The 22,500-nt window shown below is 48.9% G+C and overlaps 2 protein-coding genes across 3 annotated transcripts in view; one reads left to right on the forward strand and one right to left on the reverse strand.

The window, feature by feature from the left end:
• tnxbb (tenascin XBb) overlaps positions 1-21,472 on the forward strand; it is a 21,500-nt gene extending 28 nt beyond the window's left edge. The window contains exons 1-18 of the mRNA XM_073931980.1: positions 1-15; positions 4,370-4,697; positions 6,478-6,825; positions 6,942-7,057; positions 10,854-11,007; positions 11,081-11,356; positions 11,827-14,718; positions 15,775-15,897; positions 16,382-16,525; positions 16,821-16,940; positions 17,060-17,215; positions 17,309-17,451; positions 17,534-17,666; positions 17,832-17,983; positions 18,514-18,610; positions 18,767-18,928; positions 19,029-19,192; positions 20,750-21,472. The exon at positions 1-15 is cut by the window's left edge and continues 28 nt beyond it. Of these exons, the coding sequence (XP_073788081.1) occupies positions 4,376-4,697; positions 6,478-6,825; positions 6,942-7,057; positions 10,854-11,007; positions 11,081-11,356; positions 11,827-14,718; positions 15,775-15,897; positions 16,382-16,525; positions 16,821-16,940; positions 17,060-17,215; positions 17,309-17,451; positions 17,534-17,666; positions 17,832-17,983; positions 18,514-18,610; positions 18,767-18,928; positions 19,029-19,192; positions 20,750-20,836 (5,589 nt within the window). The 5' untranslated portion in view covers positions 1-15; positions 4,370-4,375 and the 3' untranslated portion in view covers positions 20,837-21,472. The remainder of the gene's footprint in view (positions 16-4,369; positions 4,698-6,477; positions 6,826-6,941; positions 7,058-10,853; positions 11,008-11,080; positions 11,357-11,826; positions 14,719-15,774; positions 15,898-16,381; positions 16,526-16,820; positions 16,941-17,059; positions 17,216-17,308; positions 17,452-17,533; positions 17,667-17,831; positions 17,984-18,513; positions 18,611-18,766; positions 18,929-19,028; positions 19,193-20,749) is intronic.
• Positions 21,473-21,479: 7 nt separating this feature from the next.
• utp18 (UTP18 small subunit processome component) overlaps positions 21,480-22,500 on the reverse strand; it is an 8,415-nt gene continuing 7,394 nt past the window's right edge. The window contains exons 12-13 of one of the 2 annotated variants that reach the window (XM_073931133.1): positions 22,440-22,500; positions 21,480-21,679 (exon numbers count right to left, since the gene is read on the reverse strand). The exon at positions 22,440-22,500 is cut by the window's right edge and continues 82 nt beyond it. In XM_073931133.1, coding sequence (XP_073787234.1) covers positions 21,655-21,679; positions 22,440-22,500 — 86 coding nt within the window. In that variant the 3' untranslated portion in view covers positions 21,480-21,654. 2 annotated transcript variants of the gene reach the window in all.

A 22,500-nucleotide genomic window follows, 5' to 3' on the forward strand; every position in this document is an offset into this window, starting at 1 on the left:
TCAGCAGATCTACAGGTAAGACTGAGCTCTGCGTTCCTCTTCAGAGAGACTCGCTCATGTGTGTGTGTGTAACAGCAGGTAGACAGAGGTGTTGCAGAGCTCTGCTTCTGTCTGATTCACGCCTCTATAAAGGCTTCAGCAGCTCTTCTGCTATTGATCATCTATTAGTGCTCATGATCTGCTGCTGTTATTCCAGCGTTCTGCACATTGTGTGTGTGTGTGTGTGTGTGTGTGTGTGTGTGTGTGTGTCAGGGCTTCTGTGCTGTGGAAAGCGGGCGTTCAGAGAGTTTGCTGGGATTGAGGGAGCTGATGGATGATGATGTTATTGATGAGGAATGATCGGCTGATGGAGGAGTTTACAGCAGATGCAGAACTCTCCATCAGCTCCTGCTCAAGTCTGCAGTAGTTATTTCATCATGTATGTCTAGTTCACATCTGAACTTTCTTTAATTATTTTTATTTGGGTCAGACTTTATTTTGATGGTCTGTTTGTTGAATTTAAGCTGCACTGCATCTTCATGCCAGCTAACTCTCATCAGATCATCAGTCGACTGTTAGGTTAGGGTTGGGGTTAGTTGACGGGTACTTGCAGAGTGTCTTCTAGTCAGTAAATGTGTGTTGAAGGAGCAGATCAGCAGATATCGAGCAGACAGTCTGCTAATACTCCAATACCCCATCAGAATAAAGCGTCGCCGTTATTTTAGTGTTCATGTGCTCTTCAATGTCCGCTGTTTACTCTGGACACCTCTGAAGTGTTGGATTTGTCCTCATCTAATATTCTTGTTCTCCTGAATCTCTCAGAGAAACGCTGAACTAATCAAACCGCTTCAGTGCAACAGCAGAGCATCAGGGAATAAACAGCTTCAATAAACTCATATTTCAGAGGTTTTCTTCGTTTGCAGCATCTCTGTGACTCTCTCAAACGGCCAGTGTGAGACGCGGAGACGCCGAGATCAGACCTGACCTGCAGACAGACGAGCAGACTCCTCCAGCGCTCCGTCTGTATGAAAGTCATATCTTATATTAATATCTCCATCAGTGCAGAGGATCTCTGAGAAGGTGCTTGGGTTACACACACACACACACACACACACACACACACACACACACAGAGACATCTGCGGTATTTATGGCTCAGTTTAGAAGGAATGCCATAAAGTCAGTGAGAGACGGTCAGCTGCCGTCAGCCTGTGCTGATGATGATGATGAAGATGCACAGTATTTTCCTCCTGACTGGCTCTAATGTTCTCACAGTTGTCCAGATCGTCTACACTGATGCTGTGTGCTGGAGGTCTGCTCTATCTCTACAGCTCTACAGAGAGCAGCAGACTATGACAGAGAGATCGGCTGTGGTCATCAGTGTGAGACGAGTCTGAAGCGCAGAACACCTCGTCAGCTCGGGTCAGGGTCATCATCAGAGCTGTAGGGTGAGCTTTGGTTATTGGGAGGAGTACAGCTCCTCTACACAGAGACACTGCAGATCTGAACAGGAGCTCAATCAGCAGAACAGAGTCAGAACATCTGCTGTACATGACCTGACAGAAACACACCGGAGCTGCTGCTTCTGTTCACCAAATCTAGATTAACACACACTCATCGAGCAGAACCAGCGCCTCGTTGAGCTCTTCATGAGGTGGGTTCTGGTATCTTCACTGGCCTCTTCACACGCTGACACTGGGAAAGGCAAACGCTGTTCAGATGGAGTTGAAGAGCAGTGACCAGTCCCTCTTCTTCAGATGTCCTCCAAGTGCTGTTCACATGTTCTTCAGCGTTTAACACAATAGTCTTAATACCTCATCTCTCTTGTCTTCGCTGTGGTGAGAGTATATTATATTGAGCTAGTTATTCTGCAGGCTGCTGGTGTTCAGCTTACTTTGTTCTGTAGTAAATGGTTAAAGTTGACAGTAGTGAAGATTGTCCTTGTTTCTGCTGTAGTGAGGGATGTTCATCCACTGGAAACAGTCCTGATATGAGAGATTAATGTAGGCTGATGCATGATCCAGTTCTGTGTGAGCTGATTGTGTTGTTAGAGTCTGAGCATTGCTAACAAAATGTAGAGTTCAGAGCAGAAATGAGACATGCCCTGACAGCCCCGCCCTAAAGGACTGATAACACCGCCTTAAAAGACTAGTAGCCCCGCCCTAAAGGACTGATAACACCGCCTTAAAAGACTAGTAGCCCCACCCTAAAGGACTGATAACACCGCCTTAAAAGACTAGTAGCCCCGCCCTAAAGGACTGATAACACCGCCTTAAAAGACTAGTAGCCCCACCCTAAAGGACTGATAACACTGCCTTAAAAGACTAGTAGCCCCGCCCTAAAGGACTGATAACACTGCCTTAAAAGACTAGTAGCCCCGCCCTAAAGGACTGATAACACCGCCTTAAAAGACTAGTAGCCCCGCCCTAAAGGACTGATAACACCGCCTTAAAAGACTAGTAGCCCCACCCTAAAGGACTGATAACACTGCCTTAAAAGACTAGTAGCCCCGCCCTAAAGGACTGATAACACCGCCTTAAAAGACTAGTAGCCCCACCCTAAAGGACTGATAACACTGCCTTAAAAGACTAGTAGCCCCGCCCTAAAGGACTGATAACACCGCCTTAAAAGACTAGTAGCCCCGCCCTAATTGACTGATAACACTGCCTTAAAAGACTAGTAGCCCTGCCCTAAAGGACTGATAACACCGCCTTAAAAGACTAGTAGCCCCGCCCTATTTGACAGAAAAGACTAGTAGCCCCACCCCAATTAACTGATAACACCGCCTTAAAAGACTAGTAGCCCCACCCTAATTGACTGATAACACCGCCTTAAAAGACTAGTAGCCCCGCCCTAAAGGACTGATAACACCGCCTTAAAAGACTAGTAGCCCCGCCCTAAAGGACTGATAACACCGCTTTGAAAGACTTGTAGCCCCGCCCTAAAGGACTGATAACACCGCCTTAAAAGACTAGTAGCCCCGCCCTAAAGGACTGATAACACCGCTTTGAAAGACTAGTAGCCCCGCCCTAAAGGACTGATAACACCGCCTTAAAAGACTTGTAGCCCCGCCCTAATTGACTGATAACACTGCCTTAAAAGACTAGTAGCCCTGCCCTAAAGGACTGATAACACCGCCTTAAAAGACTAGTAGCCCCGCCCTATTTGACAGAAAAGACTAGTAGCCCCACCCCAATTAACTGATAACACCGCCTTAAAAGACTAGTAGCCCCACCCTAATTGACTGATAACACCGCCTTAAAAGACTAGTAGCCCCGCCCTAAAGGACTGATAACACCGCCTTAAAAGACTAGTAGCCCCGCCCTATTTGACAGAAAAGACTAGTAGCCCCACCCCAATTAACTGATAACACCGCCTTAAAAGACTAGTAGCCCCACCCTAATTGACTGATAACACCGCCTTAAAAGACTAGTAGCCCCGCCCTAAAGGACTGATAACACCGCCTTAAAAGACTAGTAGCCCCACCCTAATTGACTGATAACACCGCCTTAAAAGACTAGTAGCCCCGCCCTAAAGGACTGATAACACCACCTTAAAAGACTAGTAGCCCCACCCTAATTGACTGATAACACCGCCTTAAAAGACTAGTAGTCCCGCCCTATTTGGCAGAAAAGACAAGTAGCCCCGCCCAAATTGATTGATAACACTGCCTTAAAAGACTAATAGCTCCGCCCTAATTGACTGATAACACCGCCTTAAAAGACTTGTAGCCCCGCCCTAATTGACTGATAACACCACCTCAAAAGACTAGTAGCCCCGCCCTAATTGACTGATAACACCACCTTAAAAGACTAGTAGCCCCGCCTTAAAAGACTAATAGCTCCGCCCTAATTGACTGATAACACCGCCTTATGAGACTACTAGCCCCACCCTATTTGACAGAAAAGACTAGTAGCCCCGCCCTAATTGACAGATACCGCCATAAAAGACTAGTAGCCCCACCCTATTTGACAAAAAAGACTAAAAGCCCCGCCCTAATTGAGAAATAACAGTGCCCTAAAGCACTGATACCCCACCCTAAATGGCTGATAGCTCCGCCCATGTTCCATGTGTTCAGAAGTAGAGGAAGTGATTGGGAGGGTGAAGAAACGCTGATGATGTCTGATTAAATATTCTGAGGGCAAATATTGTGTGTGTGTGTGCGCGCGTGTGTGTGTGTGTGTATCTTACTTTAACAAAAGCAATGAGACTCTCCCGATAGTGAACTCTGTGATGTTGTTAATGCGCTCGTCATCATCTGGAGAGGTCTGTGCAGCAGTTCTCATCTGACAGCAGTGTGAATAATCTGCAGTGATGATGACACTGAGCACAAGCACACTGCAGGACATCCTCCCTGAGCTGATCTGAGGTCAGTGTGTGTTGTTTGCAGGTGAAGATGGCGCAGGTGTTGCTGCTGCTGCTGATCGCTCTGCTGACCCCAGGGCAGCTCCTCACTGATACACCTGTGCAGGTGCGCATCACTGACAGCTGTGCACAGCTCCGCCCCCGGGAGACCCTGCTGGACCTGGAGCCCGACTCTCCACTAGTGCTGACCCATCGCATCCGCCTGCTGTCGGGCCCCGGGGCCGCCTGTGCTCAGTGTGGGGGGGAGCTGACGGGGCTGCAGGAGCGCATGGAGCAGCTGGAGAGACAGGTGTCAGAGCTGAGGGAGAGATGTGGAGGAGCAGAGGGGTGCTGCGGGAGCCAGCAGAGCAGAGGTGAACACACACACACACACACACACATTCTGTCTGAGGGGTGCTGCAGGTCCTAGCAGAGCAATGGCATATACATATACACTCACCGGCCACTTTATTAGGTACAGCTGTCCAACTGCTGGTTAACACACTTCTCTAATCAGCCAATCACAGGGCAGCAGCTCATTTAGGCATATAGACATGGTCAAGAGGATCTGCTGCAGTTTAAAGCGAGCATCAGAATGGGGAAGAAAGGGGATTTAAGAGACTTTGATCGTGGCATGGTTGTTGCTGCCAGACGGGCTGCTCTGAGTATTTCAGAAACTGCTGATCTACTGGGATTTTCACGCACAACCATCTCTAGGCTTTACAGAGAATGCTCCGACATAGAGGAAATATCCAGTGAGCGGCAGTTCTGTGGGCGCAAATGCCTTGTTGATGAGGTCAGAGGTCAGAGGAGAATGGCCAGACTGGTTCCAGCTGATAGAAAGGCAACAGTAACTCAAATAAGCACTCGTTACAACCGAGCTCTGCAGAAGAGCATCTCTGAACACACAACACGGCCAACCTTGAGGCGGATGGGCTACAGCAGCAGAAGAGCACACCGGGTGCCGCTCCTGTCAGCTAAGAACAGGAAACTGAGGCTACAATTCACACAGACTCACCAAAACTGGACAATAGAAGATTGGAGAAACGTTGCTGCTCTGATGAGTCTCCATTTCTGCTGACACATTCGGATGCTCGGCTCACAATTTGGCCTCAACAACATGAAAGCATGGATCATCCTGCCTTGTATCAGCGGTTCAGGCTGGTGGTGGTGGTGTAATGGTGTGGGGGAGATTTTCTTCGGGTCCATTAGTACCAATTGAGCATCAACGCCACAGCCTACCTGAGTATTGCTGCTGACCATGTCCATCCCTTTATGAGCACAGTGTCTCCATCTTCTGATGGCTACTTCCAGCAGGATAACGCAGCATGTCATAAAGCTCAATCATCTCAGACTGGTGTCTTGAACATGACGATGAGTTCACTGTACTCAAACGGCCTACATAGTCCCCAGAGCTCAATCCAATAGAGCAGCTTTGGGATGTGGTGGAACGGGAGATTGGCATCATGGATGTGCAGCCGACAAATCTGCAGCAACTGTGTGATGCTATAATGACAATATGGAGCAAAATATGGAGGAATATTTCCAGCAGCTTGCTGAATCTCTGCCATGAAGGATTAAGGCAGATCTGAAGACTAAAGGGGTCCAACCCGGTACTAGTGAGGTGTACCTAATAAAGTGGCCGGTGAGTGTATATATGTGTATAAAACTCTTTCTCGGTCTGCTTTCAGAGAAGGGCTCCAGATGTCTCCAGTTCAGTTCTCAGAGGATTCAGAAAGCGTCCTTGTTTGGTCTCGTTTGCGTTGTTGTGGATTATACTAATGCTGTAGGAAATCCAGCAGACTCGGCTCTCAGACTCCTGCAGCGTCCTGCATATGTGCACTCACACACACACACACACACACACACACACACACACACACACACACACACACATATTCACTAAACACACACACACACACACACACACATATTCACTAAACACACTGTCTGGAGCCACAGCAGAGCGTGATGTGTTACTCAGTTCAGCACACACACACACACACACACACACACACACACACACACTTACATAAAACACAGTACGCATTATATTTTTAATCTTGTGTGTGTGTGTGTATTTGACAGGTGTGTGTAGTTGTCATGTGTGTATGTGTGTGTGTGTGTGTGACGCTGTGCTCCTCTCCTGCACAGGTTCTGTCTGCTCCACTGTTCGGCCCTCGACTGATGCGTGTCCAGACGGCTGCAGTGAGCAGGGCCGCTGTGTGGAGGGCAGGTGTGTGTGTGACTCCGGCTTCACGGGGCCCGACTGCTCTGTTAAAGCGTGTCCAGATGACTGTAATGACAGGGGCCGTTGTGTGGACGGGCTGTGTGTGTGTGACTCCGGCTTCTCGGGGCCCGACTGCTCCAGCAAGAGCTGCCCCAACAGCTGCAGTAACAGGGGCCGGTGTGTGCGGGGCCGCTGCGTGTGCCGACGCGGCTTCACAGGGCCCGACTGCAGCCAGTGCCAGCCGGGCTTCAGCGGGGAGAACTGCGACACCCGTGAGTCTGACTGTACACGCCATTACTGCACCTGAGACACCTGCTACTGTTACAGGCCCGTCTCATAATAATCAGCGTGTGTGTGTGTGTGTGTGTGTGTGTGTGTGTGTATCCAGCACTGATGGGTGTTTCGCGTCTCAGCACTCGAGACATCAGCGAGTCTTCAGTGACAGTGTTCTGGACGCCGCCGCCGCTGCTCTATGACACCTACCACATCAGCTTCAGCAGCAGCGTGAGTACACACACACACACACACACACATTATTGCATGAAATGTACCTGTAAATCCATCACATCCTCTGTTGTTGATCAGCCTAAATCTGCAGAGTTTATTAAGCCTCGTGTATATTATCAGTCGTGTGGTGTGGTTGGGATGGTGTCGGCTCCAGCAGTGTTCTAGACTCCTCCGGCTGCTCCAGCTGACGTCTGTCTGAGTGTTTTCCGATGGAACAATAAATGAATTTTTACACCGGCGTAAAATGAACCCAATCTGCCCATGGAAAAAGAAAATGTGTGCTCTGGACTGAAGCCTGTGCTTGATTCACAGTCCTCTGTGCCCGTTTGCACACACACACATGCACACACACACACACATACACACACACTCTCCACTGAGGACATCATTTCTCCACATCAGAGCTGTACTGTATGTGTGTGTGTGTGTGTGTGTGTGTGTGTGTGTGTGTGTGTGTGTGTGTGTGTGTGTGTGTGTGTGTGTGTGTGTGTGTGTGTGTGTGTGTGTGTGTGTGTGCGGCTCCTGTACTGTAGTGTTTACTGTAGACATGAGGATAAACACTAGAGCTCAGCTACAGACACGTGTGGACTCTCCTCTGGTGTGCTTTCACCCTGATTAAACCCTCCTGATCAGACTAATAGAGTCCTTCAGGCTTGTTTGAAACCTACAGGTCAGTGTGTTGGAGCAGGGCTGGAACTAAACTGTGAACTAAGGCAACATCATCTTCTTCTTCATCATCATCATGTCTAACACTAGTCCAGCTCTAACAGGTTAATTATCCTACAGCACTGACCGGCTCAGCTGATCAATAATCACACTGAAACACCAACAAATCAAGACAATATATGAAGACCAAAGATGACCCGTGAGCAGCGTCTTCTGCTGAAGAACATTACCTAAAACATTAAATCAAAATGAAGATTATTCTCTACATCAGACAAGATCAAACAGCCCAAACTATTATATCTCAGATATCCATAGGCAGAACAGCAGTGACTGCTTTACAGTTGAGTGCTCCACTGGTGTCTGAGCTCAGTTTGATGGCCTGTTTCTGTCACTAATTGTGCATACACACACACACACACACACACACACACACACACACACACACACACATGTGATCAATCTGCTGCTGATGTAAGCTCTGTCAGCGAGAGACGGATCATCGCACGCTTCAGGAGTGATCCGTGATGTTGCTGTAATCCCACATGCTGAAACTCTTATTTTTGCATGCATCAGTATGTGGAGCGCTTCAGCCTGATCTGCAGCTCTCGCTCAGCTTCCTACAGGGATTAAAAGCCCAACAAGCAGATCAGATATAATCAGATATAATCAGACAGACCCACTGCAGAGCTGGAGACGGAGGAGATACAACAGACGGATCCAGACGGTCCTTCACCACAAACATTCATTCATTTACTTTACAGCCCAGTCCCTTTATTAATCAGAGGTCCCCACAGCAGAATGAACCGACAACTATTCCAGCATGTGTTATGTGCAGCGCATGCTCTTCTAGCTGCAACCCAGTACTGGGAAACACCCATACACACTTATTCACACACACTCATACACTACGGCCAGTGTAGTTGATCAGTTCCCCTATAGCGCATGTGTTTGGACTGAAACCGGAGCACCTGGAGGAAACCCACGCCAACACGGGAAGAACATGCAAACTCCACACAGAAACACCAACTGACCCAGCCGAGACTCGAACCAGCGACCTTCTTGCTGTGAGCCCACAGTGATAACCACTGAGCCACCATGCTGCCCACTATTATTATTAATATAATTATTATTATTAATATTATTAATAGCAGACATCACAAAAGGTGTCTTGAGTTGCAGTATTGTAGAGGATGTCTGGTGATCTACTGGTCCACTTATAAATATTAATGCAATATTACTATTATTTTATATTTTCTTCATATGTTTTGTTATTATATTTTAATATGATTTATTATATTATGATATGTGCATTCATCATTTCATTTCATTTTATTAAACAATATTTGATATAATATCTATGGTGCAGAACTGTAATCTCGGTTGATTGGGTTTGTGTACACATGTAAATATGCAACACTTTGATGCCTCATGATGAATCCGTGTCTTGGTGAGGTGTTGAGTTTGACTTTAACTAGCTGATATGAACTAAAGCACAATGGTTGAGTTGTTGTGTCGCAGCTGCTGACCTCGGTGGGCTGGAACGCCGGCTCAGATCCAGAATCATCAATCTGTTCCTCATCTGCAGTCATCATAATGTCAGTCCATCATCTGCTGTTGCTCATCTCCTGAAGCTGAAGCGTTCAGAACCCTTCAGTGACGCGTTACACAATTAAAATAAATCATCTGAAGTGGAAATGATGGGAATATTCTGCTTTAGTCTGGTTGATTTATACTAGCACAGATCAGGCAAATGTTCCTCCAGTGATGCTCAGTAGCACATTTATCCAGTCAGGAGCTCTCTCAGATCCCACACATCACTGAACATCAGGAGAAACTGAGAGAAACCATCGACAAACTGAAGAAAACTGTGAGAAACTGCGCATTTCTGACTGAACAGAGATCAGCAACCGCACCTTCAGCTGTAAAGCAGACATTACACTGGCCTACAGACAGCTCACATGTTCACGAGCGCACTGAACACACAGGCAAACACTGTCAAGAGCACACACACACACACACACACACACACACACACACATATGCAGAGAAACACACACCAAAACCCTAACACACTTACACAGAGAGCATCAATGGAGGAGTGTGTGTGTGTGTGTGTGTGTGTGTGTGTGTGTGTGTGTGTGTGTGTGTGTGTGCACTGGAGACGCAGAGAGGAAATGCAGAAGCAGACACAGATGTGGACGCTGGTTTCCATGGCTGGAGTAAACATGGTCAAAAACACTCGCCGGCCAGAGAGATGACCTCAGAACAGCTGCGGCGCCACACGCTGGAGACGGCAGGACACAACAGCACATCACTGCTCCCAGATCAGCTCTTATGAGAAGCAGCATTCAGACAGACCAGCAGCAGTGAAGAGCAGAGCGGCTCCAGTCCATCAGCTGTAGTGGAGAACCTGTGAGTGAGCTCTGATGGGTTTCACCACAGATCTAGAGCAGGGGTGTCCAAACTCAGTCCTGCAGGGCCGGTATTCTGCATATTTTAGCCCCAACCCCAATTAAATACACCTGATCCAGCTCTTCTATGCTATACTAGAAACTTCCAGGCAGGTGTGTTGAAGGAAGTTGGAGCTAAACTATGCAGGACACCGGCCCTCCAGGGGAGTTTGGACACCCCTGATCTAGAGCTTTCTCCTGTACTAGGCCGGGTCTGCTTCTGGATCATGGCAGATGTGGCCGGGGCTTTAGTTCTTCTGTGGGCTACCAAAGTAAAGTCCCCTTTAAGGAGAAACAGTCAGCGGCCATATTTGCTCATTCAAGACCTGAAATCTCCAAACCTGCTCACTGGACACGCAGTTACATGACATCTTTAATCAGCAGCAGCACCAATCAGGGTGGAGATGTTAAAGACTCTTCACACTTACAGTGTTTCACTGATGCTGGGCGCATTACTGTAGGCATCAGGTGTGAACAGGAAGGTCTGTTCCAGCAATATTGAGTTGGGTTTCACAGTGCCGGAGGTCTCCTGTGGACACATTTTTATTTTACTGATGAAGTTATTCTGCAAATGTGACGCCAGTTGCTGGTATAAATGTGTGAAACACTGAAGATCTCCTGATTGTCCTCCAGACAGTAATGGTGTGTACTGGTTTTCACTGATTCTCCGTCTACAGAAGGAAACGGAGCAGAAAATAAGCTCCCGGATCAGCGGCAGACTGAGCTCCTACACGCAGACGGGCCTGGCCGCCGGACAGGAGTATACGGTCACCGTCACTGGAGAGAAAGACGGCGTGATGGGAGCGGAGAGCGCAGCGCAGTTCACTACCCGTGAGTCTGTCGGACTGCAGAATCACTCTGTGTTCTGGGGGTTTCTGACATCTGCTGCTTTATTTCTCCACAGTGATCTCAGGGCCCAGAAACCTGCGGGTGGTGAAGACGAGCACCACCTCCGTCATCGTCCAATGGGAGAAGGCGCAGGGGGAGATTGATAGGTATGTCCTCTCTGTTGCACCCAATCAGACAGATGGATCGAGCGGACCCCGGGAGATGTCCCTCCCCCCGGAGAGAGACTCCGCCCAGATTGAGGGTCTGCACGCGGGCCGCCTGTATGAGGTATCGGTGATGGCAGAGCAGGGCTCGACCCGGAGCCTGCCGGCCAGAGCTCAGGCCACTCCTGGTGAGTCCAGCGCTGGATAAACAAACACTGAACACTAAAACCATCAGAACACACAGACTCAAACTTACTCTGAGCTCAACATGTGGTTAGTTGTGATTGTGATGCCTTTGTTGTGTTTATGAAGAGTGGGATACTAGTGCCAAAACACACACACACACACACACACACACACACACACTAGTGCCAAAACACACACACTTTATCTAACAATGCCAAATGTTCAATTCTCTCAGGAAGCTTTTGCCTTTTTCTCCAGTTTTCTCTTGAACCAAACCAGGTCCAAAACCACTGATGTCACATTTACTGTCGACTCCACACTCCTCTACTGTCGAGTGGCAGATCTGTCTACATATCTGACCTAATCTTCTGCATTAACGCTGTCTCTTTATTAGCAGGATTTTCTCCTCAGCTGAGCCCCTGAGAGTGAAGTTAACTTTGAATGCATGTTTTAATCCTCATTGGTGTTGTAGGGAGAGCTCCAGTGTCTGGAAACAGCAGAGAGAGGACTCCACCGTTCACTAACTCAACGTTTCTGCAGCACCGGGGTCTGATGGCCAACACAAGGGTTCAACACTCAGGAAACTTCAGCAGACTCAAACCAGGCATGTTCAGACCCGGACTAAAGAGACCTCTGCATACGGGGACACATGGGATGATGAGAAGACCTTTCAATCCAGAAATTAAACACTTCACTTCCTTACAGACAGGAGTCAAAAGACAAATCACTGCTCCTTCCACAAACACATCAACAGTGGGGGATCTCACTAATGTAGACTCTAATGCAGAGTATCCTGATCCTAAACCACTGGCCCTGACTGTGAAGGAGACGCCATCCCAGCAGGAAAACAATGATATCAGCTTAACCAGGGAATCAGTAGACACTCGAGACCCGTCCAACATTGCTCAGACACACACTCGAGACCCGTCCAACATTGCTCAGACACACACTCGAGACCCGTCAGCCATTGCGCAGACACACACTCGAGACCCGTCAGCCAATGCTCAGACACACACTCGAGACCCGTCCAACATTGCTCAGACACACACTCGAGACCCGTCAGCCATTGCGCAGACACACACTCGAGACCCGTCAGCCAATGCTCAGACACACACTCGAGACCCGTCCAACATTGCTCAGACACACACTCGAGACCCGTCAACCATTGCTCAGACACACACTCGAGACCCGTCCAACATTGCTCAGACACACACTCGAGACCCGTCAGCCAGTGCTCAGACACACACTCGAGACCCGTCAGCCATTGCTCAGACACACACTCGAGACCCGTCAGCCAGTGCTCAGACACACACTCGAGACCCGTCCAACATTGCTCAGACACACACTCGAGACCCGTCCAACATTGCTCAGACACACACTCGAGACCCGTCCAACAGTGCTCAGACACACACTCGAGACCCGTCCAACATTGCTCAGACACACACTCGAGACCCGTCCAACATTGCTCAGACACACACTCGAGACCCGTCAGCCAGTGCTCAGACACACACTCGAGACCCGTCAGCCATTGCTCAGACACACACTCGAGACCCGTCAGCCAGTGCTCAGACACACACTCGAGACCCGTCCAACATTGCTCAGACACACACTCGAGACCCGTCCAACATTGCTCAGACACACACTCGAGACCCGTCCAACAGTGCTCAGACACACACTCGAGACCCGTCCAACATTGCTCAGACACACACTCGAGACCCGTCCAACATTGCTCAGACACACACTCGAGACCCGTCAGCCAGTGCTCAGACACACACTCGAGACCCGTCAGCCATTGCTCAGACACACACTCGAGACCCGTCAGCCAGTGCTCAGACACACACTCGAGACCCGTCCAACATTGCTCAGACACACACTCGAGACCCGTCAGCCAATGCTCAGACACACACTCGAGACCCGTCCATCAGTGTTCCGACACACACTCAGAACCCGTCTGCCACTTCTCTGCCCGTCACACACACCAGTGCACCCCGAGAGGAGCCGACAGTCACCACAGAGAGAAACCTCACCGCCCTCATCAATGGCACCCGCTGTGTCCGCAAGGTTCTGGTCGGGTATAAGAGGATCACCGGAAATACAACAGATGGCAGTTTACTGTCTAAAAACATGACAGTCGTGGTCGGCCATGTGAACGGGAATGACCTTCTACACACACTGAACCAGGAGCAGAATAAAGTGGTGGATTCTGAGGCCCGGGGCAGAGTGAATGATGGACAGAATGAGCAGATAATGAAGAAAACTCTCTTTTCCACAGGACCAGAGAGCGCAGATCAGCAGCCCGACACCAGCGCATCTCCTGTCCCGCAGGGCATCCGTCAGGTAGGAGATCAGCCGACGGGATCCAGACCAACATGGAGAAACACTGTCTGGTCCTCTTTACCTGCCTCCAGAACACAAGCTAGGCCCAAACCTGCCGGATCATCGTTTCCAGCATCCACAGATGTATCGCGCTTGAGGACGCCTTCCTCTTCCTCTTCCTCTTCCTCTTCTGCTTCCTCGTCTACAGAGATGAACACCACAGCACAATCCAAGGACTCGCCTACATCAGCAGCCAGATTCCAGATGAGGAACAGAAGTGAGCTGATGCCGCACCAGAACACACCGTACAGGCGTCTGCGCCGTCCTCACATCAGTGCTTTACAGAACCACACCAGACCGGCTCTAGACCCTAATCAGACCCGCAGACCTGCTCTAGGTCCAGCTAAAGCTCGCACACTGACTCCGGATCCAGCTCAGATCCACAGAGTGGCTCTAGATCCAGTTCAGGACAACAGACTGGCTTTAGGTCCCGATCAGACCCGCAGACTGGCTCTAGATTCAGCTCAAACCCGCAGACCGGCTCCTCCCTCCAGACCCATGATCAGGCTCCGGCACAGAGTGCCTCCCCTAGCGGGACACACTGGGTCCAGACTGAGGAACACACTGCAGCTCCATAACGGTCCAAACCGAGACTCTGGGGCTTCTGCTGACACTGACCAGCGCATGGTGAATCATAACAATACGCAGAAATATGAGCTGAGCAGCTCCAAGCAGCATGTGGAGGTCAGTAATCAGACATCTGCAAGGTCCGAGCATGAGTGGACCGCTCCAAAAGAACAGTTCAGACCCTTCACAATCACACAACCTGAGCTGGAAACCAGAGATGATGATGAAGATGATGAAGATGAGGATGGACTGGAGACGGCCGCAGGACGGGGCAGTGGGACCAGTGCAGTGTTTGGGTCGGCTGGACCACACACACAGATGGCCGCAGAACCACCCGCATCGGGTCACTCACACTCACTGTCCACCTCTGGGAAAGATCCTGCGTTTCACTCCACAACACACAACCTGATCCTGCACGCAGGTACACACGCAGACGCTGTGGTGTTTACTGTAGTTTCCTGGAGATCTCCGGCTGTTCTGCTCGGCCCGTCGGCTCTCCTGCTTTGCGTGTTGTTCAGTGTTCTCCTCCCCTTCAAGCCTTTTAATCAACACTTCCCTGAAGATTTGATTAAAGCGCAGTGTGTTCATGTCAGTGAATGTGTGGCTGTAACGCCGCTGTGGTCGCTGCTAACACTGTGCATTTGTGTCACGTGTTCGTGCATCATACTGAGCAGCACATGCTAAATGACGCGACAGTGAGATGAATCAGACGGTTTGCAGACGTGTGCGCCGCCGCCGCCGCTGCTGCCGCTGGTGTGTGTCCGGGTCTGCAGTGCTGTGTCTGTCAGTGTGTGTTTCCACCAAGAGTTCTCTGTTCCACATTAACATCCTCTCCATCATGTGTGTGTCTGTTCAGAACTAACATTAACCCTGGCAAAACAACAGCCAATGAGAAGAAGGGGGTGGGGCAGATCCTAGAGAGCATTTGATTGGTCAGGAGATTTGGTGAAGAGCATCAGGGTTATACCTGCTGGATGTGGAGGATGTCAGTGGACGCTCTAGACTAGACAGATATGCTGAAGACTGACACTGACATCTAAACACTTCAGTCTAATCTCACCAGAGCTGTAGATGTGCCGTGTGTGAGTGCTCCTCCAGAGACTGCAGTGTGTACTGAGCTCTGCTCTTCTTCTGTGGTCAGGCTGAGCGTGTGCTGAGGTCTTCATTTCTCTTCTGTTCTGCAGGTTACAGACCGGCCTCATCATCATCATAACCCTGCTGTGCTTCTGCTCTGTATAGGCGGAGGCCTGTATACTGTATATATGACCGGCTGCACATATATACACTCACTCTAATACACACTGTATGCTTTCAGCCAGATCACACAGACGTGAATGCAAGTACACCCCACTGCGCCACTGTCGTCTGCCACTGTCGTCATGTGTGACTGTCTCTGAGGAGATCTGCTGTTTCTGCATCTGTCCTTCTTTTCTCTTCCTCCTCCTCCTCCTCATCTGGGGTTCTGTTGGTCCTCCAGGTCCGGAGCCTCCGTCTGCTCTGCTGTTCAGTGATGTGACCGACAGCTCCTTCACCGTCACCTGGAAAAAACCCAAGAGCAAAGTGTCTGGATTCAAGATCACACACACACATGTGCAGGAAGGTGAGCACAACACACTAACCCTAACCCTAACAGAACACCAGAACTACCCGCTTGACCCGCTTTAACTCTCACAGTCTAAAACTTTTCTGAAATGAAACCCATACAACAGTAGTTGTGTTGCCATAGCGACAGTAGAATCACCACAGCAGATGAAAGTACTGTGCTGTAGTAGGGTTCTAGAGCACTGCAGTATTCACTATAGTCACTGCAGTATTCACTATAGTCACTGCAGTATTTGTGATGGATGGGTTTGTTGATTTTATGATTCTGTCGTGTTTTTCCTGCTGAAGCTTTTTTCCACATGTAAATAAAAGTGTTTATGAGCATTGATATGCAGTCTGCTGCTGTCTCTGTTATAATATCATATGATTGGTTTTTATTTTACCAAATTGTGTGTGTGTGTGTGTGTGTGTGTGTGTGTGTGTGTGTGTGTGTGTGTGTGTGTGTGTGTGTGTGTGTGTGTGTGTGTGTGTGTGTGATGCAGGTGAGCCCATCTCTGTCAGTGTGGACTCAGAAACTCTGCGTCTGGATGTGTCCTCCAGGGCTCCGGGCTCCACATATGAGGTGCGGGTGGTGTCGGTGCTCGGGCAGGACGAGAGTGACCCCATCACAGACACCGTCACCACCCGTAAGACCACCAGCTCCATCCCTCTGGACAGTGTGTGTGTGTGTGTGTGGGACTGCAGGACACACCAGATGCAATGAATCTGACTGAATACCTCTGTCTGTTTCATGACTTTGAGGAATTAATAGTGGATCAGTAAAGTCATCAGTCGCTCTGTGTACCTTTAATCAGGGTTTCACCTCACATAACCTTCATCATCACCTTCATCATCAACTTGAGACTGAATTAACGACTCATTAGTTTAAGCATGGCTATAATCTCTCTCTCTCTCTCTCTCCCTCACCTGTGTGTTGTTCAGTGCCGGACGCTCCCACACACCTGCAGGCCATCAATGTGACGGACAGTGAAGCTCTGCTGATCTGGAGACCGGCTCTGGCCACTGTAGACCACTACAGGATCCTCTACAGTCCTGAGGCAGGTGAGCACACCGCCGACCTTTGACCTCTGACCTGCACTGATCAACAGCAGATCCTGTGTTTACCTGTGACCTGAGCTTTACATGTGTGTGTGTGTGTGTGTGTGTGTGTTCTCCTGAAGCTCGAGATTCTGCCGTGTCCATCAGTGTGTCGGGGAACGCAGCGCAGCATCACCTGCAGTCGCTCCACTCCTCCACCCGTTACACCGTCAGCATCAGCAGCCGGCGGGGGGGGCAGAGCAGCTCCAGCAGCAGCACAGCCTTCAGCACCACCAGCGGTCAGTGTGTGAGTGTGTGTGTGTGTGTGTGTGTGTTTGTGTGTGTGAGTGTGTGTTTTGTGCTGATGTGTGTGTGTGTGTGTGTGTGTTCAGGTGCTGGACGGGCAGAGGATGGTCCTCGTGACCTGAAGGCCACACAGGTGACCCCCCGCAGCGCAGTGTTGTCATGGAGACCACCTGAATCTCCCATCAGCGGATACAGGCTGAGCTACTACACTGACCAGCAGGACAGGAAGGTGTGTGTGTGTGTGTGTGTGTGTGCGTGCATGAGTGTGTTTGTGCGCTGTCTGCAGAATATGTGTGTGTTTCTGCACGCAGGAGCTGGTTCTGGATGCCGGGGTCTCAGAGCTGCATCTGCGCCACCTCGTGCCCTCATCAGTGTACACTGCGCAGCTGCAGGCGGAGAGAGCAGGACTGCACACACACACCGTCCACACACACTTCACCACCGGTGCGTCTCTGATGATCCTGCGTCAGTTATTGATCCTCCAGAACTCTGATTATCAGCTGCTTTAGCAGTGTGTGTCTGCCAGAGGGAATGTGGTCCCCTGTGTGTGTGTGTGTGTGAGTGTGTGTGTGTTTCCCGGGTGTTTCTGAGTGTACTTTTCCTCCGCAGGCAGTCTCCGCTTCCCCTTCCCCACAGACTGCTCTCAGGAGCGGCTGAACGGAGCGCTGGAGTCCGGCCCGGTGGAGGTGTTCCCGCAGGGGAGATCCGGCCGTCCGCTGAGGGTCTACTGCGACATGGAGACTGATGGAGGAGGCTGGACGGTGAGTGTGTGTGTATGTGTGTGCGCGTGTCTGGTTTATACTTCTGCATCAAGTGATCGCCGTGACTCACGGTGCAAACCATGTGTGTATCCGTGCAATTATACTACTGCTGCTGTGTGTGTTGCTCTGCAGTAACTCTTCTGAACACTAGATGGCAGTAAGTGTTCCTGTTCCTCTGTGTCGAGTTTCTTCGGAGCTTTCATTTTTCTGAACGCTTCCTTAATGTACAAGTAGCTCAAACTCAAAGCCACACCCCTCAGAATCTCAGAGCCACACCCCTCATAATCTCAGAGCCACACCTCTCATGATCTCAAAGCCACACCCCTCATAATCTCAGAGCCACACCTCTCATGATCTCAAAGCCACACCCCTCATAATCTCAGAGCCACACCCCTCATAATCTCAGAGCCACACCTCTCATGATCTCAAAGCCACACCCCTCATAATCTCAGAACCACACCCCTCATAATCTCAGAGCCACACCCCTAATGATCTGAGCTCCGCCCACGGCTGTATTCTGTGTGTTTCAGGTGTTTCAGAGAAGAAAAGACGGAAAGACAAACTTCTTCAGGCGCTGGAGGGAGTACAGCAGCGGCTTCGGGACACTGGACGGAGAGTTCTGGATGGGTGAGCAGTGTGTGTGTGTGTGTGTGTGTGTGTGTGTGTGTGTGTGTGTGTGTGTGTGTGGTGATGGGGAGTAGAGGATACCCAATGCAGAGTTTACTGTTTTCTGCTTGTGCTGTGTGTGTGTGCATGTGTGTGTGTGTGCATGTGTGCGTGTAGGGAATGAGCTGCTCCATAACTTCACCCAGTCGGTGCCGATGGAGCTGCGTGTGGATCTGCGGGCCGGGTCAGAGTCAGCGTTTGCTCGATACTCCTCCTTCACCATCGACACCGCCAAGAAGCACTACACACTGCGCGTCGCAGGATACTCGGGCAGCGCCGGTGAATGGGTTACTGCTGCTCCGCTTCTCTTCATTTCCTCTCTGCTCTTCTTCACTAGTTTTCCTCTGCTGTTGGTGATTTCCTGTTTCCTGTTCTTCAGGAGACTCTCTGTCGTACCACAGCGGTCGGCCGTTCTCGGCGCGGGACAGAGACCCTCGGCCCTTCATCACCCGCTGCGCCATGTCCTACAGGGGTGGATGGTGGTACAAGAACTGCCACGAGGCCAACCTGAACGGCCTGTACAACACCAGCTCCAACCACCAGGTGCGCTCACACACACACGCTCACACACACACACATGTGCACACACACACACACAATGCAGTTATACACACACACTGCAGCCACAAACACTGCAAACAGCAGACACACACAGAGCTGACTTTAGGCCGTCATCTCCTGCTCCTGGTTGAGTTTCTCTCACAGATGAAGGTTTACTGAAGACAGCAGTGTGTTGTGTTGTGTTGTGTGTTCCCGCTGCAGTGTGTGTGTGTGTGTGTGTGTGTGTGATGAGGAAATGCTCTGTGATCGGGGTTATTCCAGCGTGTCAGCTGCAGTGTGAGCTCCTCCAGCTAGTGTTGTGTCAGACAGCTGTATTCAGAGCAGATAACAGTTCAAGCCTCAATAAAACAAACTGAGTACAGATCTTACAGTACGAGCCACAAATCAGCTCCTAATAAAACTTTTAGGACATGAAGATGACCCGTTCAGCTGGAGATGATCTGTGCAGATTCATGTTAAAGGAGACAGAAGTCAGATTACAGCAGAAGTTCATCCAGTTAAAATAAGAGAAGTGTCTTCATGATTATTAAACAACACATTTATATGTATTATATTTCAGAAAATATCTTCTTAAAAGTGGTTTGCCTGATGCCTAAAATCAACAGAAAATCAGAGCAAAAACTAATATAATCTTCTAAATCTGATGTTGATTTCTCGAGATGAGCTCAGTCAGGGTTAGTGTGGCTGCAGTACCAGACACGGCCATCAGGAGACCTTCAGTTTGCATTAGTGACCATACAAGAGCGCCCCCTGTGTTCTCAGACATATGAACTGTATTCCTCTGTAAAAACTTTTGACAATATTTATAAGAATAATTCAGCAGTTTGGTTTCCAAATGTTTTCATAACTGTTGCTCAGTAATGTCAGTCAGTTATCAGTCCCCAGATATGGAAGAGAAATATTTGATGTGTAGTTTGCCATAATAGTCATAATGTTTAGATAACATCTCCTAATGCTCAGGCTGTTTCTACATGCATCTCTCATTTCTCTTTGCTATTTGGGCTTATTGGAAGCTGATTAGAATAAAACGTGAGGATCATCTTTTGATAAGATGTACTTTTAGAGGAAAGTGATGTTCATATATGTGGACTGAATGTACATAAACACTGTTTCCTGCCTGTCTGTAATGCATATTTAATATAGGAATATTTTGAACATGTTTTGACTATCAGAGAGTGAAATCAACATTTTTGCCCATTATGGACGGTTAAAACAGTGTTTGGGACACGTCATATGCTGCAGAACAGTTGCAGGATGATTCTGTGTGTCTGTAACAACATATAAAACACTCAGACTATCTTAAACAGACCCTGCAGAGCTCGAGTGTGCCGTCCACGCATGTGCCCACTCAAACACACTAAAAACACCACCGGCTGTAAAACATCAGACCTTTCCAAAGACACACAGTCTGTCGAGATTACACCAGGAATTCATTACAAAAAAAGGGGATTGAGGGTAATTTACACTGAGCGAACACTGTGTTAAACAGGCCACTGTGTGTGTGTGTGTGTGTGTGTGTGTGTGTGTGTGTGTGTTCAGGGTGTGATCTGGACGGCGTGGAAAGGCCAGGATTTCTCCATTCCCTTCACTGAGATGAAGTTCCGGCCGGCTTCATTCAAACTCTGAAGCTGAAAATCCTGAACATCCACACCAGCGCAACACACACACGGGAATACAGCCGCTCACCTGCAGTGTGTGTGTTCAACTGTACAGTTTCTATTTCAGGTGTTAATGTGGCGTATTCAGACTCACTCAGAGGGATTAGCTCTGTCCGTCTGTCTGATACAGAGGTCTGTCAGTGATAGATGTATATAGTGAAGATCTTGATGAAGAGCTAAACTGCACCATTCTGAGCACAATGTTGTCTCACATGCTAAAACTGACCAGCTCATGGCCAGAAAACAGGAGAGAAGAGTGTAGTGAAGCTGAACAGCAGAATCAGAGCTCAGAAACATCATTACAGCATTAATAATCTCACAGACTCTTAATATCCTGCACCTTACAGCTTCTGCAGTCACTAAAGGAGATGCTCAGTGTTCAGCCAGCGCTCCGCGTGCGTGCGCGTGTGTGTGTGTGTGTGTATCTGCTGTTTTCCTCTAGAGCTTCATCAGAGAGTATGTGCTGGTGACAGGATATCAGGTCTTTATATTGGTGTTATATTTTTGCAGGAAACTCTCTCTGTATAATCTGTGTTTAAGAATCTTTCCAGCAACACCGTCTCCTACAGCACGCTTCAGCAATAAAGGACTTTAACACAGTAAACACCATGTGTGAGTGTGTGTGTGTGTTTATTCAGCAGTGTACTCAAACACATTGATCATCACGGTCAGGAACTGTACATATAAACCCTCACAGACGAGCAGAGCAGCATCAGCGCAGGACACCGGCGGGGAACACACCGCTCACTGATCATAGAGCAGATCTGCTGTGTGCGCTGCTCAGCTTCAGAAGTCAGAGTAATGAAGAAGCCTGAGAACAACAGAGAAGAGCAGAGAAGAGCAGACGATTATAAACATCAGGAGGAGCAGACAGAGCAATCCTCTCCTCATCATCATCATCACCATCATCATCAAACACAGACGGATATTTAAATGTTTAAAAGTAGGGTTCAAGTGTATTTCTAGTTGTAACTAAACATATATATTTTAAAGTACAGATACAGTATGTTAAAAACACATTTTAGTTCAGTTTCAGTGTGTCTCATAATAGCACAGTTGAGTGCACTTAGATGGTATGAAGTTTATCTTAACATATACTTAATACTATCTTTTAGTACATTAAGTACAAAATTAGTGTGTGAAAATAGAGCACTTTAGTACAGCACTGAAAAGTGTACTAAGTGTACTTAAATAAAGTGTATTTTAGTGCACTTGTTTTTCACCTGGGACTTCTGCACTACACACTCCTGCACTATTCTGTGTGTGTGTGAAGTGTCCATCATCATCATCATCATCACACACTGAATGTGTGCATCCTCCAGCTCATTAAAGTGCACTTATCATCAGAGTTTCAGTGTGAGCGCACTGCTCACACTATTATACTATAGAATGCTGCAGAATAGTGCAGGAGGGTGTGATTTAGGACGCAGCTCGTGTGTGTGCTCTTCAACATGCTCCGGTTTACAGCACACTACATACAGTCAACACTGCTTAGGGCGGATGGTGCCGCAACATGATTCTCTGGCTGTGTGTGTTTGTGTGTGTGTGTGTGTGTGTGTGTGTGTGCAGACCTGAAGAGCAGCGCAGCTCCTTTATTATTGGCCACAGACAGGAAGCCGCTCCTCGGGGAGA

The sequence above is a fragment of the Danio rerio genome, chromosome 19 (genome assembly GCF_049306965.1).
Source record: "Danio rerio strain Tuebingen ecotype United States chromosome 19, GRCz12tu, whole genome shotgun sequence".
In the NCBI taxonomy this organism is placed as follows: domain Eukaryota; kingdom Metazoa; phylum Chordata; class Actinopteri; order Cypriniformes; family Danionidae; genus Danio; species Danio rerio.